The sequence below is a fragment of the Tachysurus vachellii genome, chromosome 15 (genome assembly GCF_030014155.1).
Source record: "Tachysurus vachellii isolate PV-2020 chromosome 15, HZAU_Pvac_v1, whole genome shotgun sequence".
Classification (NCBI taxonomy): Eukaryota; Metazoa; Chordata; class Actinopteri; order Siluriformes; family Bagridae; genus Tachysurus; species Tachysurus vachellii.
Genome location: NC_083474.1, coordinates 13,522,536 through 13,539,368, shown reverse-complemented (window position 1 = coordinate 13,539,368; position 16,833 = coordinate 13,522,536). Strand labels below are relative to the sequence as shown.

Here is a 16,833-nt window from a genome sequence, read left to right as displayed (position 1 = left end):
TGTGTGTGTGTGTGTGTTGAACAGGGTGCCCTAGGGGTAAAAGAGGGAAATGGGGAAAACTCACAGTGGGTGCTGAGTGTGTAAATTCCCCAGACAGAGGGCGGGGTACACAGTGTGTAACGATAAGCAAACAATATGCAATCTGTTTGCTGAAGCGTCTTTCCAGGGACGTGAATCGAAAGCAGAAAGATGAATGGTGTTCCTCTGCTTGTCTCATTTGTTCCCCCACTACAACACTCGTTCACCTCAGTTTGACCTTCGGTACTGTTTGGGTTCTTTTAAAAATTGGTTTTATGTGAGATAAAATGAACACAGATATTTTGAAAAACACCTGTGTCAAAATAATTTAGACATGTTTTTGTTTGCTTTAACAACAAGAGTTGGTTACAGACAAAACAGTCTGGGAAGTTTTTTGGAAGTTCAAGTGGTTACAAATTCCTTCTTGTGTGTTTTCTATAATGTAATGCAATTCTCATTTCCCTTGTCTCTTGTCAGTATTCAGCTCCCCACCCCCTCTGATCCCCTCATCCTTTTTGTGGCCATAGAAACTTGTTTCCGGAATCAGTGCGTCAGGCCCTCAAATCTGAATGACTAGCATGTACAAAAGCTTTGTGCAGGAAGAGGAGAAAATATCAGCCATCAGTTTGGTGATGTCATTGTGCCAAAATTAGGCCTTGAAAGAAAGAGGAGGATGTGGAAACTAGTTTTAAAAGCAATGAATGGGCTAAGTGCGCTGCCAAGGCCTTGATGTTTAGCGCTAGAATGATTAACAGATTTTAATGGAAATTAAACTTTTAATACTCTTGTGTAAGTATATCCTTAAAAAACACACAAAGAGTAAAAATATTTATTTATATGTATTTTACCACATAATAAGAAATAAGGAAAACAGCTCTATAACCAGAAAAGAAAAAACCTCAGCTTTTTCACAATGTTGCTATTTATCCACTGCAGCTGTTAATTGTAAGGACGATTGCACTCCCTTTCAGGCCTGTAGCTTGAGCTGGGCTACAGATAATTAGATCAGTGCTATCAGTTTCACTGTTCCTTTTCTTTATTTAAATTTACATGATAATAACACTCTCTTAACGGTCCCTCTTTCTCAAAAGTGCTTAGGCTTTTTTTTTTCTCCCCTCTCTCTAAACATCCAAATGATTCAGTGCATCACCTTAAAATGCACTTGTGGAGGGGGTAAGGGGGTCGGGAGGGGTAGTAATGCCTGGGAAAATTCCAAAAAAGATAAAAAGATGGACAGAGGCATGTGACTGGACAAGTGGACAAGCACAAACTTTCATAAGTAAAAATGTGTTGAAACATTACAGGAGTCCTATGACTACATAGGTAAATATATTCGTTTTTATGTTCATGATTGGGATTGAGTCTATTAATGCGCTATTTATATATATATTTTCTATACCACGTCTTTATTCATTTCTTTTTTCTTTTTTTTCAATTGCATTTTATATATATATATATATATATATATATAAATATATATATATATATATATATATATATATAGAGAGAGAGAGAGAGAGAGAGAGAGAGAGAGAGAGAGAGAGAGAGAGAGAGAGAGAGAGAGAGAGAAAGGCATATACACACACAACCGCAGCACTCATGTCCCTTATTTCTTCAGCCAGGACCAGGCTTTGGGCCCCTATAGACATTTCCCCGTTAGTTCATCTTCTATTTCTGCATTCACTGTTAGCCAAGGAACTTCCTGTAAATAATGGATTATTTACAGCAGCCATTATAGTCATACCCAGGATTTCTTAAGGTCAACATTACTTTTGGCACACTGGGCTCGAACTGCACTTTGGTCCCCTTTAATTTAACAGCTCCGGCAGCTTTTCTAGTTAAATCGACTGTTCATTATTGAGCCCCATTTTACGAAGGGGCTGTGAGGTGCAGTTTAATGAATCTCTAGCACAAAGATCCCTTTCACTGCAGAAGGAAGAATAGAAGCTATTTAGGCCCTGTAGGGTTGTATGTCAAAGGCAGCCCATAATAGTTGTCAGGCAGAGGCTAAAATTCCCACTGGTGCGGGAATCAACTTTTACCACTAACTGATTAAGACGCAAGTAGGAAGTTTGGGAATACATATACGAGTCTGGTATTATCAGCTTAAAACCACATACTTTTTTCCAGCATTTGCTATATAAAAATTATTATTATATAGTTTTCTGTACCACATATAATTATAATACTTTCACATTTACATTAGAGTAAAATGAGCTCAGAGTGTCATACAATTGCTTATGGTTTAGTTGTAATCTCTCACTTTGGAGGGGCCCATTAATGGAATTTCTTCAGGAAAAAAAAATCACAACCAACACTTACCAATACAGACAACGGTGTCTTATAAAATGCAATCGAAAAAAAAAAAGAAATGAATAAGGCTTGCTATAGAAAATCTTTGTATTTGGCTAAATAACTATGTAACACAATTAATAATGCACATAATATACAACTAACATTGTATAAACATTATAATCATTAGAACTTATAAACTTTATTTTGTTTCTTTTCATCTAGAAAAGTATACAGGCCTTCATATTTATTAGTGTGCATGTCTGGATACATTTAAAACTATTATTGAACCTTCACTGCCTTTAATGTCATGACATTGTACTGATCACATACACAAGGAAAACACTCTGGGATAGTTGAACAAGTAGCTATTGTCTTATTGCTCAGTAGGATGCCTTGGACAAATCCCTCTTAGTTGCAGGTGGTCAGGCGTGAGCAAAGAGTTAAGTCCTGGGGTCCCTCTGTCCCTCCCTCCTAATGTCCTGACATCATTGGCCCTGCCTCCAAAAACTCCTTGCTTTCCCCCAAAGTAAGTTTTCCAGTCCTGCTTTCATTAGAGTCAGAAAGAAACACTGTGTGCTCCCAGTGTTAAGACCAAGCATTAGCATATAGTTTCGTGCCCTGGAACTATAGATTGTAAAACTATGTTTTAATGATAATCTAAGGACCTTTTGGTTTTCAGAGTGGACAGCTTGGGTGTTATATGCGGTTCAGCAGGAGATGGCTGTTCAGGCTGCTATCATGAACTCACAGTTCCTAAATTTCTGTTTTCCTGGTTCGGTTATGGAGTACGAGGTGGAGAAGGGTCTGGATGGGACATTCCTGGGTGAAGTGGACTGTGAGGGTGAGTTCAGGGAGGCAACCAGTGACTTGCTCAGCTTCATTGACTCTGCTTCCAGTAACATCAAACTGGCCCTGGATAAGCCAGTGAAGTCCAAGAGGAAAGTTAACCACCGCAAGTATCTACAGAAACAGATCAAAAGATGCACAGGAATCATGGGACTGGGGAATGGATCACCTCATGATGCTTGCAAAAGTCATGACTCCACACCAAGTCCGAATAGCATCATCCAGAACAAAACTCCTAAGCGGGACGGAGCTCAGGCCAACCTGCAGAGCAAAAGTCTGGCTGCTCTCTTTAACCATGCCAAGGATTTGCGGGGAGAGAAAACAAAAAAGCCTCCACTACGACATAGAAACCTGCCACCATCCTTCTTCACAGAGCCAGCCAACAATGCCAGAGTTACATCCACTTCTGGCATGTCCCTCAAAGATCTTGAGCGGGGGAATCCAGATGCAACAGAATTCTTTGAGCTCCTGGGGCCTGACTACAGCAACATGGTCTCTGAGCAGGAACTCTACCACACCATGCCTAACAGGGTCCAACAGCAGGGAACCACAGGACCGGAAACAATCTCTTTTGACTCCCACAATTTTGTGACAGGTGGGTTTCTGTATGCAGAACCATGGACCACAAGTGCTGGGATGTCCAAAAAAACAGGAGACATAAAGATAGTTCCAGGGCAGTCATCTCTATATGGGAACACAGACTCATCTTGCCCAGTGCCTATGGAGCAGAACTCTACATGTTCGTTGACCTTCCCAAACTTCTTTACAGACTGCTCCGTGTCCCAGGTCTCATACGATCTGGCTAGCGGATACAGCCGAGGTAGTTTTCCATCTCTTTAAGTGAAGCAACTTTTTCACTTTTTGAAAGAACTTTTTGAAACAAAAATCTGCAAAGGAAATAATTTTTAACTATGCATCTATATGATGATTAATCAGAAAGAAACATTTTGGACCAACTTATTTAGTGAAATGTTAATCTCAGCCTGTGCAGAGGGATAATCTTGCTGCTTACTTGATGTCAGGGACTTTTACAACAATCTCTATCATTTACAACAATCTTTATAACAATCTCTAAGTTCTATCACACCTTATAAATTGTTACAGGAATCGATTAATAATTTTTCATATGCTTTTTCATAGAGATGAAATCACCATGGATAGGGTGAGGGATTTTTTTTTAGAACATTATCTCAGGGTGTTATCTTGCTTGTTTCATATATTGAAAAATAACAATAATCATTTAGTCTAAAAAGAAAAGAAAAAAGACAATTAAGGCAGAGTAATAATCACTTTTAACTGTTACAATTTATTAGGAATAAAAGCTACAAGAACCGTGATTAGAGATTTATGTTTTTCAATTAGAAATATGGAAATAAAGTCATATTTTATAGAGCAATTTGGTGCTTTCATATTCAGAAAGATGCTCGGCATCCTCATGCTTTCCTCATAAAAATCAGTCAGTAGTAGATTTTACTGTTTTATATAAAAGGCTTGTTTATTAGCATGTGCTCTCGGCTCTCTGCAGTATTTTATTAAGATAATGTTGTATGTGGAGTATATATTCCTTTAAATTTGGAATAAAAGCAAATCTAAAACAGTGGATGTAAAGCTTCTTAGACGGGGACTACAAAGTGGATCTTGGATTATCACTACAGTCTAACTTTGGTTTAGGATAGAAAATGAGAGTAGATACTGGATATTTCAAACTTGAGTACAAAACTGAGTCCAAAATATAACACATTATAATGGGTAGTAAAATATAGTGATATATATTCTTTTTATGGCAAGTGCCTTGAATGTATTTGGAACATATAAACTGTTGAAAGCACTGACAATTTGCTTTATTGTAAATAACCTCAAAGTGTCAACAAAAGCAACGTTCAAGTAGTTAAAGGATTGTGTTTTAGGTTCTTACACTTGACTGCTCTCTTGCTCTATATCACTTCACCTGATATGAGCAGTAAGAGCAATATGTTTGTTCTTGTTGAGAATGTAATAAGGCATAATAAAGCTGGTCTTTATTTCTCTTATAATCCTATTTTCCTCTTACTTTACTTTGTGCCTACTGGTAAATATACTACAATATTAGGAATATGTAGAAAAGTAGGAAATTTCACATTTTAAACTGGATTGCATGAGACTCTATATAACGTTCATGAACATATAGCTCCCTCTACAGGCTACAAGTTAGAGTTTATAATATAGAAGTTATTTCACTGCTTGTCCAGTTTAGTATTGAGCACACTTGTAATGTATAATTCTGTCTTCTATGTTTTAAAAGCAAATGATTGTAAATCATTCACTTAATAACCTCTAGGGTATTGGTTCTGGTCATTAAATATTTAATATTTATTTTTGATATTTATTGCTGTATCACAGATCAGAAAAAGATTGTTTACTGTACATATTTGGCCTGAAATAATACACATTGTACAGATGGTGCTTTTTAATGGAATAAATAGCATTTGGCAGATGCCCCTATTCAGAGTGGCTTACTGTAGTACTGTAAATAAATGTAAATCTATTTAAACATTTAAACAAAATATTCTGTGATGATGATGATGAAGAAGAAGAAGAAGAATGAATAAACCTGATTGGTGACAAGATACCTTTAGATTTAGAACCTGATTGCCAAAGCTAGCAAACCTGGTTGTTTGTGATGAACAATTTAGTTTTGATTGTTGTAGTAAATTTGACAGGTTTCATTCATTTATTCGATTTTTCATTCATTCATTCAGTTACCACTTTATTCTATCGGGATTACAGAACACTGTGTCAAAGTGGGATCAAATAAGCCTGATGGGAGCCCATCCGTTGCTGGGGTCCATTAACACACATATTCAGAAACTCATATACTCACTTAGGAGCCATTTAGAGTAACCAATTCACCTACCTGACATTTTTCTTCTCTATTTTTGAGAAGTTTGACAGAACAATAAAACCTCAAGGAAACTGTTCAAACACATGGAGAAACTAAAGCACAGTAATGTGCACTCACTGCACCATCATGCTGCCTTTTAGAGATTTGGAATCAGACAATACAATGCACAAAATAAATGGGGAAAAAAGGATATAAAAAAATCCTAATATATCTGTTATTGTAAATATCCATTATGGAAACAATTAACTGCAACAACTGAGAGAGAGAGACAGAGAGAGAGAGAGAGAGAGAGAGAATAATAGATGTGTTGGATAGCCTGCAGGTCTAAGTGGTCAGATTAAGCTTTAAATCACCTCTATTCTCCTCGTGTCTCACTCTTTACTCAAAGCAGGAGTTATTATACTATATATAGAGTAACACCGAGGTGCTGTTTGCCTTATACAAGCCTGATTATTCATAACAGTGTGTATTTGTGTCACATCTGATTTGACCTAATTTAATGCCATACCATATTTATTTATTACCCTATATATATATATATATATGTATTAACCCCTTAAATCATCAAAAGGTCCGAACATACATCAGTTACTCTTGTAACTATCTACACTATTAGAAACCAGAAATACAGAAAAGAGTGCTTCGCTGTCAGGGAGTTGCCTTTCAAATATGAAACCTACCCCCAAAGAATGCCCTTTAAATAACATAGAGTAGTAATGAGGTAAGATGTATAACTAAATAATAGGCCATGAGTTTAACTTACAGAAAAATATTAGTGCACATTACATTCATTTAAAATGCTATTTTTATTATTTTATTTTATTTTATTTTATTATTATTTTATAAGCTAGCAGGTTATGTAAATGATGGTGACTATTTATTGTCCTTCTTCTAACACTGAATGATTAAAGCAGCAAATGAAGAAAAAAGGAGATAGAAAACAAAAAAAAGACCAAAAGTTCCAGTGTTGTTTTGTTGTGACAGGAACAGAAATAAAAAAAAAGTTTCTTCTGGAACAGGAAGGGTTCGAGCTATAAAAGTGAACAAAAGGGGTGAGAGCTTTGAACTCATTGTCATGTTCATAAAACCAGATTGAATTGACTTTTGCTTTGTGACATATTTGTGCAGTATCTTGCTGGGAGGAGTCACTAGAAGATGGTTAAATTGTGGCCATGAAGGGATGCAACTATACTCAAATAAGTTTGTCACATTCCAGCAGTGATTTGGTGCTGCAGCTACTGCTGCTGCTGCTGCTGCTGCTGATGATGATGATGAGGCTATTCACAGTTGACCTTTCTCATCTCTGTTTTTTGTTCCCAGAACTGTCACTCACAGCATTATATATTCTTTATTTTAGCTTTTTCATTATACTTTAGAGACGGCTGTGCCTGAAAATTCCAGGAGATTAGCAGTAGCACCTAAATTTATGCCATTTTTTCACCATTCTAAAGGGTGAAATTAGGGTTAGTGTAAATATAGCCTGAATTATATCAGTGTGATTTTATGCATTGGCTGATAAAGAACTTGGATAAGTAGGATATGATGAGGGAGGTTGTGTAGATCAGGTGCTGTCTAAACTAATGCTGAGAGTTTTGAGGACTGAGCTGTTTTTGCTATGGTTTTAAGTGCAACCATTACATTAGCATTGTATGTCTGTTTTCACAACATGCTGCAGTTCCTTTCTTTTACACAAGATGACAGTATTGTAGTTTTGGCCAATTTCCTCTTATTCCTGTTTGTGCATTAAATTAACACATTCATGTCTAGAAGTTTTAAGCACATGTATCTAATTAGAAACATTATATGCGATCAGTTCATGTACGATTTATACAATTAGAAGTTTACTTTACCCAACATAAAATAAAAACCTAATTATAGTAGAAATTAAGATTTCTTGAATCTGTGCTTAGTTTGTAATATTAATGCAATACTAAAGACTAACGTGTTCACTATATATGGTCCTTTAGTGTTTTCTTTTTAGATGGCTTGCTTTGACTAATAAATCATGCCTGCAACAATTCCAGTTCTCTTTACACTACAGCAATTTACTTTATTACTAATTTACTGATATTGTTTATCATTCAAAACTTCAGAAAATATCAGATGCTGTATAAAAGCATACGATTTAACATGAAGCTAGGGTTGAGATGCAGTTTTACAATTCTCCACATCACATTAAACTGCAAGTGACAATAAAATATACCACACTTGACCTCCTGTCGACAGACATTTGTTCACTGTGTCGTTGTGGCTATGGTGTACAGTGCAACACGGCTCTCCTCTTCACTCATCACACCCTTCTCCATCTACTTCCTATCACTGCCTGCTTGATAACGTGTGAAGCCTCTATGTTGGAATCAGTGTGTGATCTAATAGGTATTCAAAAACACAGAATTCAGTGTACTGGGTTATATGTATGATAAACTAATATCCAGCTGTCCTACTGGTATAAATAGTTCTTTTGTCAAAAGTATTCTTTGCCTCTGAAATTGACTGACACCAAAAGCATTTATGCAAACATTATAAATTTTTCCCTTAAAGCCATTTTCTCTCTGACAGTGTCACACTACACTTATTCACACCCACACAGTATATATATATACATAGCTACTTCTGTTTTTAGAATCCACTAAAATTGGCATTGAAATAGTGCATACAGTTCAGCTATACTTTTACTGATCAAATCAGAACATAAGGCTCATGGAAACTTGGAAGAGGAAATCTTTTAATGCTAAAAACATTAACAGTGATGATGGTGATGATAATTATGATGATGACGATGGGGTGACACATAATTAAAGCTGAATTATGAGAATTAAGCCTCATGTCTGCATGCTCTGCTCCTGCAACTGAAGGTCGGCTAAACATCAAGAACATTCTTATGTGGAAAAAGCAATAATGAGCCAAACAGGGAACCTGCTGACATTTTTATAGATTAGTTTTTTCAGATTCTAAATATAGCAAATACAGTTGGCTGTTGTGGTCTCAAGTAAAGTAAGTAGTTGGTTGTCAAACTGCTTGGATATGATATAAAGTTAAAATTTTGTGAAATAGGGGGACTGATTGTTTCACATAGTGTAAGACACTGAAATGTCGGTCACTCAAACAGAAGACTGGTCACTTACATTAAACGATTTAACATTTCTTACTATTATCATTTATAATCATTTTTAAATTTATGTAAACCGATATAAAAAATACTTTATATATTAAGCTAATCATTATTTCTTATTTATATGTTTTTGCAGCCTGACAAAGATCCAGCTTGGTCAGGTCTTCCACCAGCTTTTCCATCTTCCTTATTAGCAACAGATATTTGACATTTATTTACCTTAATGCTGTGTTCTGGGGGCACGGTGGCTTAGTGGTTAGCACGTTCGCCTCACACCTCCAGGGTTGGGGGTTCGATTCCCACCTCCGCCTTGTGTGTGTGGAGTTTGCATGTTCTCCCGTGCCTCGGGGGTTTCCTCCGGGTACTCCGATTTCCTCCCCCGGTCCAAAGACATGCATGGTAGGTTGATTGGCATCTCTGGAAAATTGTCCGTAGTGTGTGAGTGTGTGTGTGCCCTGCGATGTGTTGGCATTCCGTGTATCCTGCCTTGATGCCCGATGACGCCTGAGATAGGCACAGGCTCCCCGTGACCCGAGGTAGTTCGGATAAGCGGTAGAAAATGAATGAATGAATGAATGCTGTGTTCTGTTCCTAAAAATGACCTATCTACAATGTATCATCACTAGCAATAATTCAGAAATTGTTTTGTTGTCAAGTTGGCATATGTTCTTTGAAACACAAGTGATATTAGATGGGTTTCCACAGATGTACCGTAATGCTGTTACATAAACGTTGTGAACAATTTCATTCCTGAAGTACAAGTGGCTCTAAAGCACAATTTTGAAAATATGCTTGGTGTTGTGTTTGTTTTTCATCTCTGTAAAATAAATAGCTGTTAAATATTATACTGTGCACAGTATTGACTGGATAGATGGTTGTTTAGTCGGGTTGAAGTCAAGATCTCCAACATTCAAAAAGCAGTGAAGAAAATCTAAAGCTTCTTAATGACCAACTTTAAGATACCTCACTTCTTTTAGTAGATACAAATAAACAAAAGTTGTCACTCTGTTATCTTCTTCTTCTTCTTCTTCTTCTTCTTCTTCTTCTTCTTCTTCAGCTTTTCAAAAGAATCCTTTCTAGAGCTTTAGGATACAGGCACACAACAGCAAAGGGGAGAGATTTGTCCTGTTTGTCATACAGGTCATGCTTATTCTAGTGGCAGTAATGATGCACAATTGGGGTACAGCCAGTTGTGTAACAGTCGTGTAACTGTCAAGAAATCTGTGATTGTTGATGTTGGTGCTGATGATGTAAATAAAATGCAAATCAGCCTAATCCACTGAATAAACTCTGCTTATATGTAACATTCGTACAATCTAAACTCTCATTACAATATGGTAGTTCATGTGGAAATTGGAAGTTTGGCTGAATCAAAGCTATTTCTGTAGTTACTGCAGGATGTACAAAGATCTAGAACAGTTTAAGGTTTCATCATCTCACAAAGTAGAGATAATAGGTCATATTTGCATCCATTTGCCAAGTGACATTAGTAAGATTGAAAACATGACAGATTAAACACTTTGTAAGACAGCAAAACAGGAGTAATAAGCAATATGTGAGTCTTCTGTCATGGAATCTGGTGACACATTAAATGCAGAAATACTGCTATTACTGTAATCGCAGGCATCCTTTGCTCTGGGGCTTGAAGGTCAACTAAACATCATGAACATCATTATGTGGAGGAGACTGTAATGAGAAGTAAAGTATGTTCATGACGATAATGTAGATTAGCTTCGCTACAGTTTTGAAGCCACAATCAAGTAGCTTACAGTAGAATGGTAAAGATTTAAAATGGAAAACAACCAAATCAAAAATTTTTTTTTTTTTTGCACTGCAGCATATACAATACTCTGCATGTTGTGTTATTACTTCATTTTGTCTTCATTCTGTCTTCAAACTGGCTTATATTCTCTGTCACATTTTAGTCTGATTTATGACTTTCCTCCATACCCATAGTACTAAAACCAAGATGAAAACCTAACTTGCAAATGATGTCCCAATGTCCCCAGGAAAAAGACCAGTGCAATAACCCAGACGAGTCCTCTGAGAGGAATAATAACCCATAAGAATGCAGAAAATCCCATTTGCCATCATAGACTTCTCTCACATAATTACCAGAGCCACCTCTTCTCAAAGGTGAAGGACTCTCTCTCCTGCACACTCTAAGATGTGGGACAATTTAATCTCAGGTGGGAAACCATGTACAAAACTGCCTTATGTCTTAAACAACTTCCCATCGCCCGCCTCATTCACGGATCTTTTTCAGCTGTAAAATTATCCATTAACAGAATGGAGCCAAAAACGTTTACATGGACATGTTGTAGTTGGCATGCAAATTGTGTCTAGTTATTCATTCATGCCTGTGAATATGTGCATTGTAATATTTGTTTTTCATGGTTTTGATACAGCATCTGTTTTACTGATGAAGTGTTTCACTGAATGTTTAGGAAATACTAGAATGAAACCAACTGGGAGTCTCCTTGTTTGCCACGTCTTTTCATTTTCAAAATAGCCACATGTGCAGTTTAATGAGATCACTTATTTTTTGAACAAACAGTGACCTTCATTTTGAATTAATTGTTTCATAAAGTTTTTATAATTTATTTATTTTATAAATAAATAAAGTATTTATTTATAAAGTTTTTTTTTTTATATTCTTTTAGGTCTCTCAGCATGTAGTGATTAATTATTGCAACCTCCATTCTAAATTTCTGTGTCCATGATATTTTGTTTCTTTATTAGCACTTACACAATCTGTGTCTGTACCTGTTTATTATTATTATTATTATTATTATTATTATTATTATTATTATTATTATTATTATTATTATTGTAGCCTACCACTACATCCCCTGTTAACAATGCCATTTTGTTGTCCACAGTGCACATCTCTACATCACAACCCTTTGAAGCCTTGAAAAATAAAAATGAAACAAATAATAAACCTCCTAATTGTATCTGTATTTGCATCCATTTAGAATGCATTATCTGTTCAATCTGCATAATGTATCCCTTATCTATATTCATGTTCGTGTTCCACGACCTATCTAACGACATCAGCAAACTACCTCTTTATATCCATAATTGTTTGGGTCCTTGCTTTAATAAACAGTGTAATGTTAAAGCTGCGGACAGACATAACCATTTGGTTATCCAATGCCTTTAATTGCATATATCTTTTATTTGTTTACTTGAAGGAGCAGTTTGGGTTTTTTAGATCTTCCCTCTGTATATGTGAATAAAACTACGAAATGCAATTAACAGAAACAGATTTTCTACTTCCCTTTCCCCAAACATCCCTACCCTCTCTGTTAAATTCTACATATACCTGTTAAAGAAAAGGAAAGAAAAGAAAAAAACAACAACCAGATATTTGAAATGACACTGTAAGATTAAATATAGGTGTAATGTTTATATAAAATCTTCTCAAATCGATCCCAAAATGATTATTTTCCTTCTGAAATATTCTGGCATATCCACCAGTTTAGCTGGGGATGTCCTAGCTTAGCTCGACCTAGCTACCACTTCTTAGCCCTTGAGCAAAGACCTTAACCCTCATTTGCTCAGATGTATAAAATGTAAGTTGCTCTGGACAAGGGTGTCTGCCAAATGATGTAAATGTAGATTGCCTTTCCCCTGCTTTACACAACAGCAATGTTAGAAGTCATTTAGCAGTTTTTTTTTTATACTGCTGCTGCCCTAGAGTGGAAGATAAAGAGACTGCTTTAGACAGAGCTAATAAAGCAGAAGATCTCTCAGGTAAAGACTTGAGGGTAGTGAAAGCTGAAGCCAAATCAGAAGAGCTGGCAAAAAACTAAGGAGCCAGCATGAATAGATCCTTGTGACTCACTAGAATCCCATCTTGGCTCTATGACTAAAGGACCCTGACCTTGAGCTGAGTAGGAAGCTGCTCGATGTCCAAGCACCGGATCAGATTAAGAAGCTGGAGTTCTGGAGGCAAAATAGAACTGACTTAATAAACAGACTAAAATTAGACTACAATCAAGATGAATAGACTTACAAAATATCTCCATCTTTTCCTTGGGCTTGTTATTTATTGACTTAAATCAGAAACCTTCGTAGTTCTCCAGTAGGAAATCTCTTGCTTGACAGATCAAGAAAAGATAACGGTCTTATCCTTTGCTGAAAATTTTCTTCCAGTAAGAATTTTTGAAAGGCTACTGGCTAAGACACTGTACTTCCCCAAACAAAGAATGCTTCTCTAACCCTAAACGTCAATAAATGAGAACTTGACCATGATCATCTTTGGAAGCTATTTGGAGGAAACTTTGAGTCAGATTGTGTTTGTGTGGTACCTTCACTGAACAGACTCGCCAATCTTTATTGATGATGTAACTCATGATGGTAGCAGCAGGATGAATTCAGAAGTCTAAAGATTGGCCAAAAGACATCTGCCAATCTAATTAGGGGAACTTTATCATGCAGAAAGACAATGACTCACAATGCAATGGCAACACAAAGGACTTCATCAGGGGAAAAAGTCAATGGTTTTAGACAGGCCAAGTCAATCACCAGAACTTAACTCAATCAAGCAGCATTTCACCTCCTGAGGATGAAAAGGTAGAGGAATGAAAAGATAAACCTTCCCAGAATAAACAACTGAAATGATGGTGTATCCTGCCTTGATGCCCGATGACGCCTGAGATAGGCACAGGCTCCCCGTGACCCGAGGTAGTTCGGATAAGCGGTAGAAAATGAATGAATGAATGAATGAATGATCTGTTACAAGCCACAAAAGAAGAATGAAATCAGCTTGATTCAGTCTTATGCAATAAAATGTTAAGTGTGATCACTTTAATTTACTTTAATCTATCTGTTCAAATATATTTACCCACTTAAAATTGGGTCTTCTGTCACCAAAGGTGCCATGTTCTGAGTTGTTTAACACGTCTCAAAATTAAAGGTGTCAATTCATATCCATATTTTGTCATCAAACTCAAATATCTTCAGTGCACTAAGTAAGCTGCTTGCTCACAATGTGTAATATGCGTAATATTATACTTTACTTTACCTGCTCTAGATAATAGTGTTCTGTTTTTGTTTTTTAAACAACAAGCATCAATTTTATACTTTGATGCCTTTCAAAAACCTTTGAAGGCACTGGTTTCCCATCTATAAAGGTTTAGATCGCCTGCACTATGACTCATACCGGCTCATGAGCCCTATTTCATTTCCATCACAGACCCACTGAGAAGAAATCCTCCATTTTTATGCAGTGGCATAAATTTAGGCTGCATGAATCTGTCGATACTGTAAGCCTCATGAGCCTTGCCACTTTGCGAGCTATATCGAGGCTGCATTCAGGAGTGTGACAGACATTTCCTTTGCTCCTACTGTCTTTTATATATATAAGAATGAACCCCAATACTTCCTTTGCACATTCTGTTGAAGTAGATTACTGCCCCAGTACAGCCTCTGCATGCCACAGTGCTTATTCAAAGTAATCCGTCTAAGACTCTGATAGTGCGTAGTGTAATCCTTCCTCATTAGTGCAGCCATTGCCATGGTTTCTGCCATGAAATAAGAACAGATGCATATGAACATGGCAAAGCCGTGACTTTGCAACTGATCAGTCACTTTACTGGCTTGGGTGAGGGATGAATGTTAAAGGAAAGACACTAAAAATAATAGAAATATTATATTAAAATAAAGTTATAGGGACCGTAGAAGGGATTGCTAAGCATATGAAACTATGATATTTGTCTACATCTAAAACTAATCAGTGATTATAATTAAAATCAGACCTAATGGAATTTATCAGATTTATCTAACTAATGATAACACATGTATTCATCTTGTCTGTACTTTTAATTTTATTGCATGTTCTCTTAGAGTGAATATTAAAAGTTTGTATTAAAGGTGGGGTCTCCGTTGTTTGAGAAATGCTTCAGAAAACTGCGTTGGACCGGCAAACAAAACAAAAACAAAACAAACGTGTAGCCAATGATCAGAATGGGGTGTTTCTTGTCAATATGGGCGGAGAGAGTGTTCAGTGCGCATGTGTGACATTAGCAGAAAGCGATTGAAACATTGACATGGTGGATAAATACAAAGAAAGAAATCGAAGAGAGGCTTATGATAAGGCAAGAAGTAGGACCCGTGTTAATATAGGATCAGCTTTCCAGCGCTGGAGAGAACTGAAGGAGCGGGAAGGCCTGCGATGGGACCCCAACGTTGCTTTTTTCCTTCTCGATAGGTGAGTAACATTGGTTTTGCTTTGTTTCACAGAACTAATATATGCCGTCCTTTGCATGATTATGCTTGTGTGTCATTTTTGCTTGTTTGTTTATCTGCAATCGTATTGTTCTTCCCTTCAGCTATGATAAAGACACATTTCTTTCCATTAGTTGCCTGGGTTACGTATGTATGTGTGGGTGGAGCTATCAATACAGGGGTGGGACCCATTTGGGTCAGAGGGGTGTTTGTTTTGATGATTTAAAATGTCAACATTGGCTTTCAAACAACGACCCCACCTTTAAACATTGATCAGAAAATATTTCAGTGAAACTGGAAACTGCTGATTCCTTTAATATTCTATTCCCCAAATCACAGAAGCTGTATCCTATAATTGAACTTTACCTGTGATCTCCACCTGTCATTGGAGAGACTGTCAGTCTCAAGGAAAGTAGTGAAAATGAAGGCTATGGAGCATTTGAAGGAAGAAAAGTTTAGGCAATATAATTTAATTATTTAGGGATAGGGTATAAAGTTACACCCGACATTTCAGTGAGTACTGCTGCATCAACAATAATAAAGTGGAAATTTCGGGGTTGAATACTTAGCAAGGCATTGTTGTTGGAAAATGTGGTGAAGGTCATCTCTAACAACTGTTCTTAGCAAAACTAAAATATATACAGAGTTGCCCAATTATTGTTTAACAACTTGCCTTTAGTATTAGTGACATGAAACTCCAGTGGTTCTAAGGATAGGATAGCTCCACACACACACACACACACACACACACACACACACACACATTTTCGAGTGTTACATTTTTTTTTACAACAGTGTATGAACATTATGTTCATCTTTGAGTATATTAACATATTAAAACAGAGGTATAAAGTCATGCCCTGCATTTTAGTATGAAACTGTTATTATCGTTATTATTATTATCTATAACCAAAATTATAGATAAAACACTAAAACACAGTTTCACTTTTGAGGTTAATAAAATAGAATATTTATTAATAAAATGACTGAGTCTTTATTCAGATATGCATTTCTGTGTTTGCATGTGTAATAAGGAAAACTCTGGAGAGTGCTGTGGATCCATTAACAGAGCTGTATTTAGATATTCCCTAAAATCAGTATGAGAGTTCATAGTAAGGTTAAGCAAGCAGGCAAACAAGGTTAGCAAAAAAAGGCAAACCCATAATGAGAAACCAAGAGGGCAGGAAACAGTAAACATTAAACAGTATAAAACAAGACCTAGGACACATATGGAAATATATGACAGGATGACAGTGATGGGTTCTGTAAGAAGAGAAAAAGCTTTCTACAAAATACTAAAATTCCTCTTCACTATTATATGCTACTTCTCACGGCACATGTAGGTGTACTAATGTTTCTTAATAACTCACACTTATAAATAGTCCATGTTAATAAGCAGTGACATTAAAATGAGATTTATTCTCGTGGGACAAGCAATGCTGGAGTA

At 36.4% G+C, this 16,833-nt stretch overlaps 1 protein-coding gene across 1 annotated transcript; it reads left to right on the top strand.

Annotated features, from left to right (window-relative positions):
- Window positions 1–2,780: 2,780 nt before the first annotated feature.
- Window positions 2,781–5,186, top strand: LOC132857978 (protein FAM181B). Its single transcript, XM_060888131.1, has one exon. It carries the CDS (start codon window positions 3,031–3,033, stop codon window positions 3,997–3,999), a length of 969 nt encoding a protein of 322 aa, XP_060744114.1. The 5' UTR covers window positions 2,781–3,030; the 3' UTR covers window positions 4,000–5,186.
- The last annotated feature ends 11,647 nt before the right edge of the window (window positions 5,187–16,833 follow it).

What these genes read in the sequence shown, in the direction of transcription:
- LOC132857978 (XM_060888131.1), top strand. Translation starts at nt 3,031, where the DNA reads ATGGCTGTTCAGGCTGCTATCATGAACTCACAGTTCCTAAATTTCTGT.